Raw genomic sequence first — 21,496 nt, 5'->3', positions numbered from 1 at the left:
CCTAAAACCTACCGAGCACCAATGTTAGCCTATGGGGAAGGTCCCCATAGCTTTCCTAGCAATTTGTGATTAGGGATGTAGCGAACCGCCGATAATGTGTTCGCGAACGCCGTTCGCGAACACCGGCAAAAAATTCGAACAGTTCGCGAACAGTTCGCGAACTTCGAACATCCGAAAATCGTTCGATTTTAGCGACCGAATGGTCGAACGATTTTGACGCGAACGCCTATTGGCGAACGTCGCGCGACGTTCGCGAACTTGCGGCGGACGCGAACAGCCGATGTTCGCGTGAACAAGTTCGCCGCAGAACAGTCCGCGACATCCCTATTTGTGATCGAAGGAAAATCGTTTGATCGATGAATTAAAATCCTTCGAATCATTTCGATTTCTCCTACAATCAACGAAAGTTGAAGGATTTAACTTCGATGGTCGAATATCGAGAGTTAATTAACCCTCGATATTTGACCCATAGTAAATAAGCCCCTTAGTGTTTTTTCATGCAAAAATCCGTTTTTGTTTGGAAAATACGAAAAATTTGTATGATCCGAATTTTTCAAGATTTTTCGAGTTTTTTCCCGCACAGCAAATTTCTGGGAATGTTCGGGAAAATGTATTGATAAATAAGGGGAAATAACCCGTGCGGATTTGGTTGGAGTATATTTCAGAAAATACTGAGATAAGTTTGATTTTGATAAATAACCCCCTTAAATAATAAAAAGCAAATGAATGTCTGCAGAACAAATATGGAAACATAAGTTAAAGGTAAACTCAGCTTTAACTTATCCCCTTTAACTTTGCATGTTGCGCTACATACATTTGAACATGCATGTGAGAAGTTTATTGCAGTAATCTCACCGGAAGGAAGATTTTAATGTGAATCTCTACCTGAAAATAGTTTTTTTTTTTTGTATATTGAAAGAATATGTCGTTCATTGCACCACCTTCCATTATCAATTAATTGATCATTTTCGATAGTTTTAAAATTATTTGTAAATGCAATAACTTGTGAAAGTGGTCTCTACCTTGCCATTTATACTCTCTGCACTTCTGGTTCTGTCTCTCAATTGTATTTGCAATTGAAAGAAGTAATTGTTTATCCCTTTTTTCCTTTCATTAAGCAAAAAAAACTGTTGTCAGTTAGAGATTCTCATCTAAAATTGGGGTTATTTATCAAATGTTAGAGTTTTTGTATATAAACGCGAATGTTCCTTATTTAAGAAAAAACTAGAATGGGAAAAACTCAATTCTGCATGTTCGAGTTGCGAAACTAGAGAACTCGAATTGATTGAGTTTTCATCAGAAAAAACTCAAATGGTTTAAGGGACCTCTGTCACTGAGTCCTACATGACCTTGGTTTTAGATGGTGTGTTTTTGGATTCAAGCTATTTCCATGGTCGGGATATAATAAATCTCTAAAATTTCTAGTTTTTTTTTAAAAAACTGGAAAAATTCTAGTTTTTGTAACCCACGGTTTTGACAAAAAATCAACCTGAAAACTCGGATTTTCATGGCAAACAGAACTCGAACCTTAATAATTAAACCCCTTATTATACCCCAAAGTTGCTAAAAATCCGAATCTGAAAATACTCCATCGCAAACCTGTCGAGGTCATGTAGAAGTCAATGGTAGATAATCTGATAAAGTCTGGGTTTTCGTCGGATAATAATTTGCAGCGTCAATTCATATGATAAAATTGCGTTTTCTGAGTGTCAATTCGTATGATTGACGCTTAGAAAACTCAACTTTCGGTTTTGTCATAGCACTTTTCCACTTTTTTTTGAGAAAATTCATTGATAAATGAGTACAATTAGGGGCAAATTTACCTAGGGTCGAATATCGAGGGTTATTCGACGGCCGAATGTAAATCCTTCGACTTCGAATATCAAAGTCCAAGGATTTATCGCAATTCGTTCAATCGAACGATCAAAGGAATAATCCTTTCAAACGATTCGAATGATTTTAATCCATCGATCGAAGGATTACCCTTCCATCGGAAAAACCTTGGAAAGCCTATGGGGACCTTCCCCATAGGCTAACTTTGGCCTCGGTAGGTTTTAGGTGGCGAACTAGGGGGTCGAAGTTTTTTTTAAAGAGACAGTACTTCGACTATAGAATGGTCGAATAGCCGAACGATTTTTAGTTCGAATCGTTCGATTCGAAGTCGAAGTAGCCCATTCCATGGTCGAAGTAGCCAAAATTCGAAGTTATTTTCCTCTATTTTCCTCTATTCCTTCACTCGAGCTAAGTGAATGGGCCCCTTAGTGGAAGAGAGTTTGGTTGACTTGGTTTTTATAGAAAACTGAGATTCATTTGAGTTTTAGTAAATAACCGCCTTAAACAATAAAATGAGATTCTGAAGGCAAGGAAGGGTTCTGATACATTTGTCTTCTAGTCGAAGTTTGCTTGTTCATGCAAGAACAACTTGTTCTAAGTATTACTGGACTTTTAATGAGCTCGGAAGCATATTAATTAAGCCATTCAGTGACCAAACACAAGTACAGCTTGAGCAATCTGTGCTAAATCAGCTAATGAAAAGCCCGTGTAATGATGCAATTTGCCTTGGTGCACTGAAGTGATGGATCTCATCACAAAAAAAAAAAAAAACAGCAATGAATTAATCAAGTAGCTCTACCCTGCCAAATGCTCAGCATACAGTACAGGCTAAATGACGGAGGGTGTTTATTTCTGGTTGGGAAGAGTGGGCCTGCAAGCAAATTTAGACCAACATTTATAGCAAAACAGGAAGAATGAATCTGTCACTTGGTCTGACACAGAACTCTTAAGGAATGACTCCTGGTTTCCAAAACAAACCACTTCATAGAACACATTAGAAATGATGCCATGTCAATAATTATTACTGAACATGATAGTTCCACTGCCTCTTGCCTTTATATTAATTCCTCTTCAGATCTGCTCTATCCAGGAAACCTTGCTAAAAAAAATGCTTCTGGCAATAGATGTCATGTATCCCCCATCCTGCTCCTTCCCTTCTTTTATAAATGTTCTACTTTCATACCAAATTCCAAATTTTTTCAGAAGGCTTCACTTTACAAGTAATTGCTTCTGAAGGGCTATTTGGCTCCTTTCAGCCCTTCTCATCCTAACTAGGGATGTAGCGAACTGCCGATTTGGTGTTCGCGAACGCCGTTCGCGAACACCGGCAAAAAATGCGAACGTTCGCGAACAGTTCGCGAACTTCGAACACCTGCTAAAATCGTTCGATTCGAACGATCGAAGGATTTTAATCATTCGATCGAAGGATTTTCATTCGAATCGAACGATCGAATCCATTCGATCGAATCCATTCGATCGAATGCTTTTCATTCGATCGAATGCTTACAATCGTTCGAACGAATGGAAATCGTTCGATTTTTAGCGGTCGAAGGAATTCGAATGGTCGAACGACTTGTATTCGAATCGAACGCGAACTCAAAATGCGAACGTTCCCAAACGTTCGCGAACATTCGGCGGACGCGAACGGTCGAAGTTCGCGCGAACTAGTTCGCAGCAGAACAGTTCGCTACATCCCTAATCCTAACCAGGTTCAGTTTTCCATTTTGCTACTCTCCAAGTTCTACCCCCTCAGAAGCCATGTTCCAATATCTTGCACTGATGATATCTATTTTATTTGATGAGATCTTTTTTCTTAGAAGGCTTGTTAAAGGGCATGTAAAGTCTAAAATAGAATAAGGCTAGAAATGCTGTATTTTGTATACTAAATATAAACATGAACTTATTGCACCACAAGCCTAATCAAACAAATGATTTATGCTTTCAAATTTGGCTACAGGGGGTCACCATCTTGTAACTTTGTTATACATCTTTGCAAGACTAAGACTGTGCACATGTTCAGTGTGGTCTGGGCTGCTTAGGGATCATCATAAACAAAGCTGCTTGAGTTCTACATGGCTGGGGAGTAAGGCGGGGGCTCCCCCTGCTGTTCATAAGTATGATTGTTTCCCTGCAGAGCAGTTAGGGACCATCTGACAATTCCTATCGACAGCAGTAAATGAAGGGAGAATTTCACTGCATACAGTCAGGTTTCTTATAAAAACGGTACACATTTTTTAATTATAAGTATATTGGAGATAGGTTTTTTTTTATTAAAGAAAGTAAAAATGGGATTTTATTTTTTTGCCTTTACGTGCCCTTTAAGGGACCACATTCAAAATTGTATAAACAGCAATCAGCATGGCTTTATGAAGGATAGGTCATGTCAGACAAATTTGATTGCTTTTTATGATGAGGTAAGTAAGATGATGGACAGTGGGGGGGGGGGCAGAAGATGTGATCTATATGGATTTTGCCAAAGCGTTTGATACTGTGCCCCACAAATTACTACTTTCTAAACTAAGGTCTGTTGGGCTTAATGAAGTCGTTTGTACATGGATAGGAAACTGGCTACAGGATCGGGTACAGAAGGTGGTTGTTAATGGGACATTCTCTACTTGGAGTAAGGTTCTTAGTGGGGTCCCTCAGGGCTCAGTATTGGGTCCACTTTTATTTAACTTGTTCATTAATGACTTAGGGGAGGGTGTTGTAAGTAATGTATGTGTAAGAAATGGATGAGCGCCTCTGGCAACGGAGAAAACAAACAACAGAGAAATACAAAGTATATAGTGTAGTATTTCCAAACTTCAAATTCTACGCCAAGTGCTGAAATAGGGGAATAGTGTTATAGCAGATTCATTCTCCTTTAAATTCAGATTGAACCATCCAAAAGGATATCAAGTGCGCTTCCCCTTTAAACAGCCTTTAAATCCTCTTTATCATGCACATGTGATTTTTACAGGTACTTCCACCAAGACCGAGTGAAATGCCTACTTACAAGAGAGTAGTATTTAACTTGCATATAACATTATCTGTGCTGCGTTATTCTCCTCACAGGTAACGTTATATGCAAGTTAAATACAGGAATCTTGTAAATTGCCAATCCCATCAGAGAGTGGAGAAGCCACATGCTGAGTTTTACTGATGAAGAAAACATCATTGCACCTTATTTTAATTAATTTATCTTTTGAAGCAAGCATTACAAGCACCTTGTTTAACTTAATTATACTTTTAATTTTATTTTGGAGATAGCACTTTGTAGAAATCACTATAGCACTTAAGAACAGACAAGAAAAATCTGTGCATAGACTTTCTATGGTTCAAGACACACACAGATTACTGACTGCACTAAATATTAACAATATTGCACTAGGTTTTGTTATTTGTTTTTTCATAGCCTGTGGCACTGATCTATAATTGTATCATGAGTTATACAAGGAACTCTGAGTATCACTCATGTATTATAAGGGATAATGTACCCCCTACTGTAAATGATAAGGATATTAGAAGTCACTGAGGGGTTGTTCTGTGACCATATAAAGGCACAAGGCTACAGGCTGAGTTATACAGGGAACTCTGAGTATCACTCATGTATTATAAGGGATAATGTACCCCCTACTGTAAATTATAAGGATATTAGAAGTCACTGAAGGGTTCTGTGACCATATAATGGCACAAGGCTGCATGCTGTGTTATACAGGGAACTCTGAGTATCACTCATGTATTATAAGGGATAATGTACCCCCTACTGTAAATTATAAGGATATTAGAAGTCACTGAAGGGTTCTGTGACCATATAAAGACACAAGGCTGCAGGCTGAGTTATACAGGGAACTCTGAGTATCACTCATGTATTATAAGGGATAATGTACCCCCTGCTGTAAATGATAAGGATATTAGAAGTCACTGAGGAGTTGTTCTGTGACCATATAAAGGCACAAGGCTACAGGCTGAGTTATACAGGGAACTCTGAGTATCACTCATGTATTATAAGGGATAATGTACCCCCTACTGTAAATGATAAGGATATTAGAAGTCACTGAGGGGTTGTTCTGTGACCATATAAAGGCACAAGGCTGCAGGCTGAGTTATACAGGGAACTCTGAGTATCACTCATGTATTATAAGGGATAATGTACCCCCTACTGTAAATGATAAGGATATTAGAAGCCACTGAGGGGTTGTTCTGTGACCATATAAAGACACAAGGCTGCAGGCTGAGTTATACAGGGAACTCTGAGTATCACTTATGTATTATAAGGGATAATGTACCCCCTACTGTAAATAATAAGGATATTAGAAGTCACTGAGGGGTTGTTCTGTGACCATATAAAGGTACAATGCTGCAGGCTAGGTTATACTGGTGACGCATGCCTTATAAAGAATAAGTTCATTATATAATATGTAGGTCTCACCTGGAATCAGCACTTTCTAACTTGTAAGAGAGTGTTCAAGAGACATTGTTGGCTGGTTGCTTCTGATAACTGCACTAATAGTGTTTACAGTGATGCCAGACTCCCACAGGAGATTTCCATGACATTTCTCAATCAAACCACGTTACACCTTAACACATTGTTGCTCTACAGCTGCAGCCAACTCTGTCCCACCAGGAATATAAATATGGGTGTACCACTCTGGTATTTAGCATTAATGTTATCGTTCATTGAGAAATTTATTAATTATTCTGTAAATTCTATTGGGTTTCATCCCTGTAAATATCTGTGCAAAACATCCAGGAGAATTGGACCATTACTAATTTTATTACCAGTCCTGTTTACTGCAGTGTTGGCTCCCCCTCAGCTTGAATGAATCTAATACAAATAAATAATTGATATTTAGTTCAGTAATGAACTATAGCTGTAAAAGCAATATACGTTGCCCCTTATTATATTTTATATCTAACAATGTAATTGACTGCCTGCTGAGTGTGGCTTATTCCTAGTTATTCCCTTCTTTCCAGTTTTTCTTTTAATAACCCTCTCATGTAACTCTGCTGCCACCTCCTGGAAAAACGATATATCTACATGCAAATACGGTATCAAACATCTTGGTTGGGTCCAGCGTGGAGAAACCTCTTTTTACGCCAGAATTTTAAGCTGTGCAGTTGTTTGCAGCTTTATAAATAAAGAGAAGATTTATGAAGTGCACTATCGGGAAAGTGGGAATGGTTAGTGGAATTTAATGCCGTTTTTAAATACTATATCCTTAAAAATATGCCCCTGTGTTTTTAATAATAGGCTTTCTACTGTTAAAGAGGAATTTAATATAAATGTTCTTAAATATAATTTCTGACATTTATGGGGTTATTTATTAAGGTTCGATTTGTGTTTTCAATGAAATTTTGAGTTTTTGAGGGGAGTTTTTTCATCAAAACTCACATTTTTGAATTTTTCGAGATTTCGTATACCCCGACCTGGAAATAGCTCAAATCTGAAAACTCTATCAATTTAAGTCTTTGGGTTTAAGAAAAAACAAAATTCTGGTTCAAACATGCTCATTCAAAGTTCATACAGCTGTAAATTCCAGGAATCTGTGTAACACCCCCAAGGTAAAGAGGATGATTCACATAGAAGAATAATCAGCTTCAAGGCTGTAGTTTCAAACTGCAAGTGTTCTTTTATTAGCAGTAGTGATGGGCGAATATGTCACTTTTCACCACGCACTCCTGCGAAATTAATTCCTGGTGAATTGACGCCGGCTACACTGTCAATATTTGATGCACATTAAAGTCAATGGGCGAATTTTAGTGGCAATTTCATGAATTTATTCGTCGGTGGCAAAACGCACAAGTTCGTAGCAAATTCATCTAGCTGCTGAACTTAAAAACCCTAAGAGCTGCTGAACTTCCAAATCTAAGAGCTGCTGAACATCCAAACCTAAGAGCTGCTGAACTTCCAAACCTAAGAGCTGCTGAACTTCCAAACCCAAGAGCTGCTGAACTTCCCAACCTAAGAGCTGCTGAACTTCTAAACCTAAGCGCTGATGAACTTCTAAATCTAAGAGCTGCTGAACTTCTAAACCTAAGAGCTGCTGAACTTCCCAACCTAAGAGCTGCTGAACTTCTAAACCTAAGAGCTGCTGAACTTCTAAACCTAAGAGCTGCTGAACTTCTAAACCTAAGAGCTGCTGAACTTCCCAACCTAAGAGCTGCTGAACTTCCCAACCTAAGAGCTGCTGAACTTCCCAACCTAAGAGCTGCTGACATTTCAAACCTAAGAGCTGCTGAACTTCCCAACCTTAGAGCTGCTGAACTTCTAAACCTAAGAGCTGCTGAACTTCTAAATCTAAGAGCTGCTGAACTTCCCAACCTAAGAGCTGCTGAACTTCTAAACCTAAGAGCTGCTGAACTTCCAAACCTAAGAGCTGCTGAACTTCCAAACCTAAGAGCTGCTGAACGTCCCAACCTAAGAGCTGCTGAACTTCCAAACCCAAGAGCTGCTGAACTTCCAAACCTAAGAGCTGCTGACATTTCAAACATAAGAGCTGCTGAACTTCTAAACCTAAGAGCTGCTGAACTTCTAAACCTAAGAGCTGCTGAACTTCTAAACCTAAGAGCTGCTGAACTTCTAAACCTAAGAGCTGCTGAACTTCTAAACCTAAGAGCTGCTGAACTTCTAAACCTAAGAGCTGCTCAACTTCTAAACCTAAGAGCTGCTGAACTTCCCAACCTAAGAGCTGCTGAACTTCCAAACCCAAGAGCTGCTGAACTTCCAAACCTAAGAGCTGCTGACATTTCAAACCTAAGAGCTGCTGAACTTCCCAACCCAAGAGCTGCTGAACTTCTAAACCTAAGAGCTGCTCAACTTCCAGATGTAAGAGCTGCTGAACTTACAAACCTAAGAGTTGCTGAATAAAAAGATAAATAATTCAAATCCATATCTGATACAGAGCATTATTCAGCTGGCTGTAGCATTGGAAAAGGCAAAGGTAAGGAAGCAATGATTTTCCATAGTGTCCTTAGATGCCTGTGTGCCCCCCTACCCTTTTCTCATCAATACTGCATTACCCAACAGTCCAAAATGTAGTGCAGATACCAGCAGCCATTCAGCACAGATGGTCTGTACCAATAAATGGACCCTGAGAAATGATTTTGAAAATGTAATAAAAAGCATTAGTAGAAGAATCTATTTTAGTGTATTGTGGGCAGGTAGACAGTAGTTGTAACTACCCCTTTGGCTACCTACTCTGCTTGGTTTTTTCTTAGTTCAGGAAGAGAAGATGGTAGAGTCCCTGCTTGGCTTTGGAGAAGATATTTCCAGATCTGAAAATGGGTTGTGGGATCTCTGGAGTCCTAATTTTTCACGATTTCTGTATCCAATACACAGTAAGTACCAATAGAAACAACTACAACTAATGTTTTCTACAGTTCCAACTATTTCCAACAGTTTTACTTCAGCATCCTCCTGTTGTGTTTAAGCAGTGAGGACTTTGCTAGAAGCAGCCCCCAGCCCCTGTCTGATTCCCCCAATAAAGAAATGAATGACTACAGACAACAGACTTCACTACTAAACATAAACAAACCTCAGGCACCTCAATGCAATCTCTAGACACCCCAACAACAATGTACAGCAATGCTTTTGTTTTGGGGCAGGTATTTTTTATTTATTTTTTTAAATTTAAAAGATTCAGACGCAAGAAGCTCAAGGCATTAGATGTCACAAGCTCCGCTCTCCCGACATACATTAATATTATTGCTGAGCTGATTGCATTTTTCAACTGAGTAGAAAGTTATTGTATTTGACTTATAGAGACCTGTCTCCTGGGGTCAAAAAGTTGCAGTCACAGTTTATGCTGAGCGGGCAGTTAGTTTATTAAAAGACACCACCTTGTCTCAGACATGATTTTGGGGCACCCTCTTTATGTTAGGTGAACTCATATTGTTCAAAAAGGGTGGATTGTTCTGAGTCTCTGAATGCAGGTCGGGGCAGATACAGAATGTGATTATTATAAGGCATAGCTACAAATTAATCTAGCTTTGTGATTGGCTTAAGGTGGCCATACACAGGCCAATATAAGATGCCAACAGGCTAAGTCAGCAGCTTATTGGCCAGTGTATGGGGCCCTCCAACGGGCTTCCCCCGATCATCTAGATGTTGTTAGGCCAGGTTTAAAAATCCCGCTGGATTGTTGGGCCCTAGGACCTACAATCAGATCAGCCTGATAGCGCCCACCTCGTATCGGGGAGAGATCCCCTCGTTTGGTGACTTCACCAAATAAGCACATGTCTGCATGTATGGCCACCTTTAGTGTTCTGATTGGCTGATTGGACCTACTGTATGAGACCTATTATCCAAAATGCTTAGGACCTGGGATTTTCCAGATAACTGATCTTTCTGTAATTTGGCTCTTCAATACCTTAAGTCTACTAGAAAATCATGTAAACATTAAATAAACCCAATAGGCTGGTTTTGCTTCCAATAAGGATTAATTATATCTTAGTTGAGATCAAGTACAAGGTACTGTTTTATTATTACACAGAAAAAGGAAATCATTTTTAAAAATGTAATAAATATGATAAAATGAAGTCTATGGGGTAGATTTATCAAAGAGTGAAGTTAGAGCTCTCCACAGTCCGCAGAGTGAAATACCGCCTCTCTCCATTCATTTCTATGGGATTTTTAAAGGTGTATTTATTAAAGGGTGATAGTAAAAGTTCACCATTTGATAAATACGCCTTTAAAAATCCCATAGAAATGAATGGAGAGAGGTGGTATTTCACTCTGCGGACTGTGGAGAGCTCTAACTTTACTCTTTGATAAATCTACGCCTATGGGAGATGGCCTTTATGTAACTCGGATCTTTCTGGATAACGGCTTTTTGGATAACAGATTCCATACCTGTACACACCAACACACTAGTGAAATGCACATAAAAGTGGTTTCCATCTTAGCACGCCTAGGGGCCGATTCATCAAGGGTCGAATATCGAGGGTTAATTAACCCTCGATATTCGACTAAGAATTGAAATCCTTCGAATATCGAAGTCGAAGGATTTAGCGCAAATACTGCAATCGTACGATCGAAGGATTATTCCTTCGATCGAACGATTAAATCCTTCGAATCGAACGATTCGAAGGATTTTAATCCAACGATCGAAGGAATATCCTTCGATCAAAAAAACTTAGGCAAGCCTATGGGGACCTTCCCCATAGGCTAACATTGACTTCGGTAGCTTTTAGATGGCGAACTAGGGGGTCGAAGTTTTTTTTAAAGAGACAGTACTTCGACTATCGAATGGTCGAATAGTCGAACGATTTTTAGTTCGAATCCTTCGATTCGAAGTCGTAGTCGTAGTCGAAGGTCGAAGTAGCCCATTCAATGGTCGAAGTAGCCCAAAAAACACTTCGAAATTCGAAGTTTTTTTACTTCGAATCCTTCACTCGAGCTTGATGAATCGGCCCCCCTAGTGTTTTGGAACTGATAGGTGATAATGTTAACAGGAGTAAAAGTATCTGGTTGCAAAATAAATATGTTTTTTTTTTACCTGGACCAAAACAAAGAATCGTTTCTTCCATCTCTTCCAGACATTTTTACCAATCACCCACAGATACCTGTAGAGAAACAAAAGAAAAGCTTGGTAGTGCCATACAAGAAGCTAAGCTCTGGCAACAGCCTTAATACAGGTATGGGACCTGTTATCCAGAATGCCCGGGACTTGGGGTTTTCCGGATAACGGATCTTTCTGTAATTTGGGTCTTCATGCCTTAAGCCCACTAGAAATTAATTTAAACATTAAATAAACCCAATAGGCTGGTTTTCCGGATAAGGGGTCCTATACCTGTATAATATTATCAGGTTACAGGTATCCAGAATGCTTGGGACCTGGGGTTTTCCGGATAACTGATCTTGCTGTAATATCTTCATCTACTAGAAAATCATATAAACATTAAATAAAGCCAAAAGGCTGGTTTTGCTTCCAATGAGGATTAATTATATCTTAGTTGGGTAGCATGGCAAAAAAAAAAGTTTGCTAACTTCTGTCTGGGGATACTGAGAGTTGTTGCTTTGTGCTGACTGCTAAAGTACTTAGGGGCCGATTCATCAAGGGTCGTATATCGAGGGTTAATTAACCCTCGATATTCGACTAGGAACTAAAATCCTTCGACTTCGAATATCGAAGTCGAAGGATTTAGCGCAGATAGTACGATCGTACGATCAAAGGATTATTCCTTCGATCGAACGATTAAATCCTTCTAATCGAACGATTCGAAGGATTTAAATCCAACGATCAAAGGAATATCCTTCGATCAAAAAAACTTAGGAAAGCCTATGGGGACCTTCCCCATAGGCTAACATTGACTTCGGTAGCTTTTAGCTGCCGAACTAGGGGGTCGATTTTTTTTTTAAAGAGACAGTACTTTGACTATCGAATGGTCGAATAGTCGAATGATTTTTACTTCGAATCCTTCGATAGTCGTAGTCGAAGGTCGAAGTAGCCCATTCGATGGTCGAAGTAGCCCAAAAAAACTTCGAAATTCGAAGCTTTTTACCTTCGAATCCTTCACTCGAAGTTAATGAATCGGCCCCTTAATGTTAATAAATAAATCTGCTGTAGGTTTTATATTCTTGTTATTTGCAATTGATCTCTTTCTCTCTCTCGGGCAAATTCACTAAGATTCGTATTTGCGCCAGGCGTAACTTCGCCGCACTTCGCCACTCTTCGCCAGGCGTAGTTTCCCCAGCGCTTCGCAAATTCACTAAAATCCGAAGTTGCGCTCAGGGGTAGCGTAAGGTTGCAAAGTTGCGTTAGCGTTGATTCGCTAAGCGAAGCGAAGTTACACTAGCGATGGTTAATTTGCATACGGCGCCAAATTCAAATTTCAATGGAGGAATACGTACAATCACTACAAATGCCTGGGAAACCTTCAAAACATCAAATTAAATTTTTATTTTGCCCTACACATGTGCCCACTGTATAGTTAAGTTGCCATGAGTTAGGAAATGTTGGGGGGAAGGAGGGGAGCCCCAAAAAAAATTTCGATCTTTTTCAGCCTATCACCCATAATATAGAAAAAACGCCAGCGTTTTTTTGGGACTTCGAAAAAATTTGAACTTTTTTTGAAGCAATCCTTATCTACTCTATTGCGCTTCGCCTGGTCTGAGGTGGCGAAGGAAGTCTAGCGTAAAAGGTAGCGTTCAGTACACCGCGCGTTAGTGAATTAGCGTAGTTACGTCCATATCGAAAATTCGCCAGGCGTAAGGGTGCGAAGTAACACTAGCGAATTTACGCCAGAGTTCGTTAGTGAATTTGCGAAGTAACGAAAATGCCCAACGCTAGCGAATTGACGCTAGCGTTCGGCGCTTCGGCGCTTAGTGAATTTGCCCCTCTCTCTCTCTATCCATCTGTCTGTTTCTAACTTGCTCTCTCTCTCTTTCCTTCTCTCTCCCGCTACTCTCTTCCGCTACTACTGCCCCCTAGCTGTAGCATTCAGCATCGCACTGAGACTAGAAGGCTATTGGGAAACACTCAATTTGATATGTTATGGCCTTGATGGCTGAATTAGTTATTTTTTAGCTAAAGTAACAGAAATAACTGAGCAATAATAGCTGAGATGTAACTGGTTATAATCCAGCGTGTCACTATTTAAATGACCATAATTTAAAACTTAAAAACAGGACTTAATCCCCAGAAACTGATACTGAACATAATCGATAATGTTAAATATACAGTGGCTAAAATAGCAATGTTTATTAGTCAAACATGCCAACACATGCAATTAAAAACACGTTAAAAACCCCTAAGACCCCTGTAAAAGGAGGGGCCCCTCCCTTCTGTGGCACAAACAATTGTATTACAAAATAATAATATTCTCGCAATGACTATAAATTGTAGCAGCCGTAGCTGTGTTGAAAAGTCAACCAAAAGTTAGTATGATGTCCACAAAATATTATCCCTTCAATTTGTGTAACAATCTTGATATGTTAATGTTGAAAGGGTTTCAAGGAGAAGTGCATCAGCAGCAGACTAATTGTATTTAAGTCATTGTAATTGAACTTGCTTCCTCGAGGGTAAATGTTCAATATAAATCACAAATAAAGTCTTGTTTACCAGAATTCGTTTCCTACTTGTAAAACAGCTCCCATTTAAGCGTTTATCTTGGTATCCAAAGTGCTTTGATATAAAATTTGTATGTTGCTCATTTCCTTAGCTGCACAGATTTGCTAGTGTGCGAGTTATAGTTCAGAGCTTAAAGGAGAAGTCAACCCTAACGTTGAAAAAACCCTACCCCCCCACCCTACATAAACCCCCCTCCCTCCTCCCCCCAGCCTAAGTGTTACCTTGGGAAAATGCCCCAAACTTTATACTTACCCCTCGGTGCAGATTCAGGCATCGGAGTTCACGGGCGCCATCTTCTTCTCTTCGGAAATCTTCAGAATTCTGCTTCGCGAAACTGTGCAGGCACCGAAACTCACAAAAATTGCAGAAGCGCCAGTCTCATTCTGAAGATTACCGAAGCGGCTGAAGATGGCGCCCATGAACTGGGGTATAAGAACTCTGGGGAAGGGACATTCTATTTGAACAGAACTGTGTGGTTATTCCAGATGACTGGGATTTCAGAGGATTGGGACTTTGATTTTTCCCAGTGGAACCCCCCTGAGATGTGCTCCTCCGTGTTCCCTAGGTGGAGGCACTGCGCTGTAAATCCCAGTTCCTAGTACTTTTCATACGCAAAAGGGACTCAGGGCCCCTAGGGTTACACCTCCCAGGACACTTTCCCTCCCTCTCTCATTTGCTGTAAGTACTTCCTGGTTACTTCACATGACACTTTCCTTCACAATCTCATTTACTGCATGTACTTCCTTGTTCCTAGGGTTGCCACGTTTTCTGGGAAAAAATACCGGCGTTCCTATATTCTTGCCATTTTTTGCTATTAATAACACTGGTATCAAGCATAATTTTTACCAGCCAGGCCTGTAAAATAACTGCCAGGTGCCAACCCTACTTGTTACCTCACAGGGCACTTACTCTCCCTCTCTCATTTGCTGTAAGTACTTCCTGGGTACTTCAAAGGACAATTTCCTTCACTATCTCTGCATGTACTTCCTGGTTTCTGAAAGGATACTTTCCCATACCTCCCAACATTTTGTAAATAGAAAGAGGAACAAAAAGATTTGCTGCGTGGAACACCTCCATTTTTGTGTCCATACCCCCTAATTACAATGTCCATTTTACAAAATTTGGCAGGTTATGAAAGTTCGAACACATTTCTGTGGTTTTTATGTGTTATTACAGTTTTGCTAATGAAGGTGAATTGCCCTTTAAGCTGCAAGCCACAGTTCCCCAAGAGACCTGCTTATCTTAAACTATTACAAAAGTATCTAAGTATCTATTCTGGGCTCTCTGCCAAAAGCCAATTCAGTTAAAAACTTTGTATCTTTTTCTGGCCGTTCAGTGCAGGGGATCGAAGAGAAAGTCGGGACATTTCAGTAACAAACCCCGGACCACGGGTTGAGCTGTCAAAATCAGGACTGTCTCGCGAATAACAGGACAATTGGGAGGTATGCTTTCCCTCACTCTCATTTGCTGCTTGTACAGTACTTCCTGGTTACTTCACAGGACACTTTCCTTTATTCTCTCATTTGCTGAATGTACTTCCTGGTTTCCTCAGAGAACACTTTCCCTCACTCACTCTTATTTGGTGCTTGTACAGTACTTCCTGGTTACTTCACAGGACACTTTCCTTTATTCTCTCATTTGCTGCATGTACTTCTTTGTTAACTAACAGGGCACAACCGGGAAGGTTGAGGGAGGTTAGGGGCAGTGGCAATTGCGGCCCAGTCCAACCCTGCACAGATGACACGCCCTCTTCTTATTTGCTTTAATTACTTCCTGGTTACTTCACCTGTATTTCTTTTTTCATTCAATACTCTGCATAAGATCTTCCTGTTTGTTTCTGCCCCTGACATGTGATTTGTTTCTGATTTTCGGGAATAATTTAACACCATTAATTAATTTAATATGCTGATTTACTAACAAAAGCCGAGAAACTTCACCAGGGCGGTTACACAGAACCACTAATTAGCAATTTGTTTTGATCGGACTACTGATCTACTAAGTTAGAAAATGGGATTATTGTTATGGGTGACTGTTAGTAAATAAGACCCTTCCATTTGTAATAAACGTCAGTGTTAAACATAGAGAGACAAGTGTAAAACAGGACAATGTGATGTTGACAGGTGAGTTGGACACTTACCCACAGTGCTTCATGTTCTGCGGTTTGTCCATTCGAACTGCTAATTTGATTTTCAAATCGTGATCTGGACAATTTTTGGATACTGTCATTTTGTGCCATTCTGATTGTTTGGGGCTATTGGGTGTAGGGTGAAGAACAACCTAAAAGAGTAAAGAGCTTCACGTTAGAATGTAGCACATACTGTGAGAATGTGAAGATATTCTGAACACAAAATAGGACAAGAGGATCACACCAGAATACCAGGGGTACAGCCTACTAATTACTCTTGTCTTCTCTTTATTCACCATCTTTCTTCCTTTTTCTTTTTCTTTCTCTTAAGCTGGACATAGACGCAAAGATCTGATCGTACGAATCGAGGATTCGTACGATTTTCAGATCTTGTGTGGAGAGTCCCGACATTTTTTGTCCGAGGGGGATCGGAGATGCTGTCAGGGGCAGAACATCGGCTGATCTGTTCTTTTCTACTTTATTTGATCTGAATGGTTAGTGGCAGGTTGGGAGATGGGGAAGTCCGATCGTTCGATGATTCGTACGATCGGATCTTTGCGTCTCTGACCAGCTTTAGACTTCCCTTTTATTATTCTGCCCACTATTTGGTCTCATCCAACCTTTTCCCTTCCCCTGTTTCATTTCATATTTCCCCAATCACCTTATTCTTCTCTATTATTCTTCCATCTGTGCCTTTTTCTGCACCGTCTAATCATCATTCCACGTCTCCTGTACATCCCTTTTTATTCCAGTTCAGGGGATCTACTACTAGACAGTTAAAGGTCCCATCTAGGGTTGGGCAAATTTTTTCTTCTTGTTTCGCAGTGGAAATGACAACCATAGACTTGTATGGTGTCATGAATCCAAAAAAATTTGCCGTCAAAATTTTTTTGACTCCCATTGACTTTAATGGGCGTCAGCAACATTTCGCCAGAGGTGATTTTTTGAGAAACGAAACAGGCCCAAGTCTAGTCCCATCATTATCTGGGTGCTTAAAACAATATTAAGAACTATTTAGTTGAATGACTGTACGTGGCCCCAGAGTGTTACATAATCTCAAATGCTGAGTCTATTCAGAACACGGCACTGCAGTTGGATAGATAGTACATCTCTAAAATTGTTACATCGGTGTAAGAAAAATAAGAACCACAGTGTCGGCAGGGACTTGTTGTTGACTGGCTAAATAGATTACAGGATCCATGGAAAATTGGGTAGATTATCAGATATTCTGATGGGACAGACCTTTTCTGATTGAATATATTAACTGGTACTTCATGTTAGATATTTTAATACTTAGTGGTTATTTATGACGTGGGAGGCAGTGTGCAAAGTGCATAAAATTTAGGCAATCCACCATATTTTTGCACTTTGCATCCTGCTTTCAATGCTGGATAAATTGCAGCAGGTCTTTTGCTCTGTTTTAGAGCTCATAGACCTACCTTGACCTCATATAAACTAGGGATGCACCAAATCCACTATTTTGGATTAGGCTGAACCCCCGAATTCTTTGCGAAAGATTTGTCTGAATACCGATCCAAAACCTAATTTGCATATGCAAACATTTTTTACGTTCTTGTTTTGTGACAAAAAGTCCTGTGATTTCCCCCCCCCACATGCAAATTAGGATTCGGATTCAGTTCGGCTGGGCAGAAGGATTCGGCCAAATCTGAATCCTGCTGAAAAAGGCTGAATCATGGTTGAATCCCGAACCAAATCCTGTATTCGGTGCATCCCTAATATAAACAGTGATGCCTGCTTTTGGCAGCTCTGTATTCATTAAGGAGGGTGTGGGCAGAGGCAAGTAGGCACTCCAACTCTCATCCACGCCTGTTCTGTAACTTGCACACCATCCGTACATGCAAGCTAGGGAGTGGATTGGGGCCCTGTACTTACCCATAGCTGTAATTAGGGATTCACCGATTCGAGGGTTCGGTTCGGGATTCGGCCTTTTTCAGCAGGATTCAGATTCGGATGAATCTTTCTACCCAGCTGAACCAAATCCTAATTTGAATATGCAAATTAGGGGCGGGAAGTAAATCACCTGACTTTGTCACAAAACAAGGTAAAATATGTTTTCCCCTTCCCACCCTAATTTGCATATGCAAATTACAATTTGAATTTGGTTCGGTATTTGGCCGAATCTTTCGCAAAGAATTTGGGGGTTCGGCCCAATACCAAATTGTGGATGTGGTGCATCCCTAGACAGACAGTATGGATATTACTGACTTACAAGAGAATTTTTATCCGGCACAAGGTGCAGAGCACAGCCAGAGCCTGGACAGAGGTGTTGTCTGAACACTTCGGGATACTTAGTGCTCTTGCATGCACACCTTATTGCTCCGACACTTCCATTTAGGGTCTTTGTAATTGACTATGACCCCAAACAAGAGGACCAAGGGATGTCCTACCTTAGACCTGCCCTACATGAATACAGTGCTGCTAAATGATCCCCACTCCTTTATTATGTGCAGCAAATGTAAGAAAAAAAAGCTAAACTCTTTGCTTTTCTTACCCGTCCAAGTTCTTTATCTTCCAAAGCCAAAACTCCGGTGCTTTCTGTAAAAAGCTTCACTTTGACTGCAGGTAATGCATGGGTGGTTGAGAAGTCACCTTGCGTTCCCCACCTACAAGAAATCAATGTATAATAACAAATCAGTACAGTATTTGAACAGCATTATTGTACAGCGAGCTGAGTCAGGAGACGGTTAATACAAAATGACAATGTAGCACAAAAAAGTGCTACAACTTTGTGACAAGAAACGTGTTAATTAATTTGTTAGATGATGGGAGGCAGCTGTCGGCAGCTCGGTGATGGCGGTTCTGTGCTAAGATGTGCTAGGTGCTAGATGTTGCAAGTCAGCAGCACTGGAGTAGCTTTGCCTCTTGTAAAATTGAAGATATTTGTAATGAAAGTGTTCCGTCTGATTAACAGTACGATAAAGGGGAAATAAAGAAAAATTGTGCTTGGATCACAACAGCGATAATTCTGTTTTTCCTATGTGCAATTTGAATTAAAGGGATTTTGGCATCACCACTATTTAGGTAATAAACCTTTCTGTTCTCAGCAGGAATTCTGAGGCATACATGATGGCTTATTTACACACAACTGCAGTTGCTGTCACACTTAAATGTCAAGATATAATATTCTAAACATCAGCATTCTACCCCCACAACTGCTAAAATGGTCTCACTGAAATGACTGTGGATAAATCTTGAGCCACCTCTGAATTAGCAGAGATGTCTCAGCATAGCGGGTGAATGGGCAATGCAATTAGTGAGTAAAGTAATTGCAAAAGGGCCTATCGTTTTTTACAACTCCCTCACAAAAGGGCAAATTTAATAAAGGGGGAAGTAATCTTTGCTAGCGAAAATTCGCCAGAAAAAAAATTTGCAGGGACATCACCAATTTACTAAAAGGCGAATCAGACAATTCGCTAGCGAAAAAGAAGATTTTTGCCGTTTTGCCAGGCGAATGTTCGCTCATGCGAAACGATCATTACTCCACAAGTGGAACTTTCCAAATCATTACCCTTTTCGTCAGAGTCTTTTTCCCCAGGTTATACCTGGCGAATTGATAAGATGAAGCGACATCCTTAAAGGGATACTGTCATGGGAAAAAAAAAATTTTTCAAAATGAATCCGTTAATAGTGCTGCTCCAGCAGAATTCTGCACTGAAATCCATTTCTCAAAAGAGCAAACAGATTTTTTTATATTCAATTTTGAAATCCGACATGGGGCTAGACATATTGTCAATTTCCCAGCTGCCCCAAGTCATGTGACTTGTGCTCTATTAAACTTCGATCACTCTTTACTGCCGTACTGCAAGTTGGAGTGATATCACCCCCTTCCTTCCCCCCCCCCCCGGCAGCCAAACAAAAGAACAATGGGAAGGTAACCAGATAACAGCTCCCTAACACAAGATAACAGCTGCCTGGTAGATCTAAGAACAACACTCAATAGTAAAAACCCATGTCCCACTGAGACACATTCAGTTACATTGAGAAGGAAAAACAGCAGCCTGCCAGAAAGCATTTCTCTCCTAAAGTGCAGGCACAAGTCAAATGACCAGGGGCAGCTGGGAAATTGACAAAATGTCTAGCCCCATGTCAGATTTCAAAACTGAATATTAAAAAATCTGTTTTGTTCTTTTGAGAAATGGATTTCAGTGCAGAATTCTGCTGGAGTAGCATTATTAACTGATGTGTTTTGAAAAAAACATGTTTTCCGATGACAGGATCCCTTTAAATAAACCCAATCGGCTGGTTTTGCTTCCAATAAGGATTAATTATATCTTAGTTGGGATCAAGTACAAGCTGCCGTTTTATTATTACACAGAAAAAGGATATTATTTGTAAAATTTTTGATTATTTGGATAAAATGGAGTCTATGGGAGACAGCCATTCTATAATTCGGAGCTTCCTGGATAACGGGTTTCCAGATAAGGGATCCCATACCTGTATATACCTTGAAAAAGGCCCCAAAAGGCCGAAACATCGGATTTATGTACACAATAAAAGACATTTGAACTTTTTCACAGAATGGAGTGCGGGTCTTCTCAATTATCCTATATATATATTTATATATAATATGTATTATAATTCCTGATGCCCCAGGTCTATAGTTAACCTCCACATTACTAGCAGAGGCATCCTATAACACTACAATGGCTCCATCTCAACTCTTGTGTAGTCTTGTTCTTCGATGTGGGAATTCTGTAGAGTCCTCCGTTATTATGTGCAGTGAATGCGATGGGGCTTAGCTATCTAACATACAGAAAAAGGAAATCTAACACACACACACAATCTCACTGGTTCTTTATATTGCCTTTTTGTAAGAGCACTAAAGACAAGGCAGTACAATGCTAGCTTTATACAAAAAAACCCATTTGATGTTAAAAATGCCAAAAAAAAGTGCTTTTTTTATTTAAAGCAGTATTGTATTTGGCTGTAAATATCATCTGGTGTTTTTGCCCTTACTTTCTTTTGCCTTTTTCTTAGCCCAGAGATCCTTAGTGATTGGCATATGCTTGTAAATTTATGTAATTGAACATTCATTCCAATGTATAATAAGAACAGAGGAAACAAGCGACTCTCTCTCTGTACTTGAGTGTTCCCTTCTGGAAGATACAAAGCCTGATCAGCTGGATGCAGTTCAACAGCTGGTGCCTGCCAGCAAATGCATTTGATCAAGAGCTGATCTGCGAGCTGAGCTGAACGTTGTGCTGCTTTTCTCCCCAGCGTGGCAGCTGTGAACCTTACAACCAACGACAATGCCTCCTGGCGCCCAGGTAACAATACACGAAAACGCATTCACTGCCTTCCTTGGAATTGTTGACTTTGAATGGAAGGCTCAGCGGAGCAAACGGGGCTCGGTGCAGCCGCAAAAAAAGGAGAAAAGTCTTTCGAAATACCAAACACGTTTTTCCATTAAGGCTGATAATTTAACATTCTACAGAGAGTGCACACATGAGAGCGGATGCATTAG

General features: G+C 40.0%; 1 protein-coding gene across 39 annotated transcripts in view; it reads right to left on the bottom strand.

The window, feature by feature from the left end:
* cadps.L (Ca2+ dependent secretion activator L homeolog) overlaps positions 1 to 21,496 on the bottom strand; it is a 284,076-nt gene that overhangs the window by 130,369 nt on the left and 132,211 nt on the right. For all 39 annotated transcript variants that reach the window (XM_041589293.1, XM_041589298.1, XM_041589302.1 and 36 more), the window contains 3 exon segments: positions 18,524 to 18,635; positions 16,024 to 16,163; positions 11,313 to 11,379 (listed from right to left, as the gene is read on the bottom strand). In XM_041589293.1, coding sequence (XP_041445227.1) covers positions 11,313 to 11,379; positions 16,024 to 16,163; positions 18,524 to 18,635 — 319 coding nt within the window.

Source organism: Xenopus laevis, chromosome 4L (assembly GCF_017654675.1).
Source record: "Xenopus laevis strain J_2021 chromosome 4L, Xenopus_laevis_v10.1, whole genome shotgun sequence".
NCBI classification, from domain to species: Eukaryota; Metazoa; Chordata; class Amphibia; order Anura; family Pipidae; genus Xenopus; species Xenopus laevis.
The sequence above is the reverse complement of the archived record's forward strand: the minus strand, read 5'-3'. Positions and strand labels throughout refer to the sequence as shown.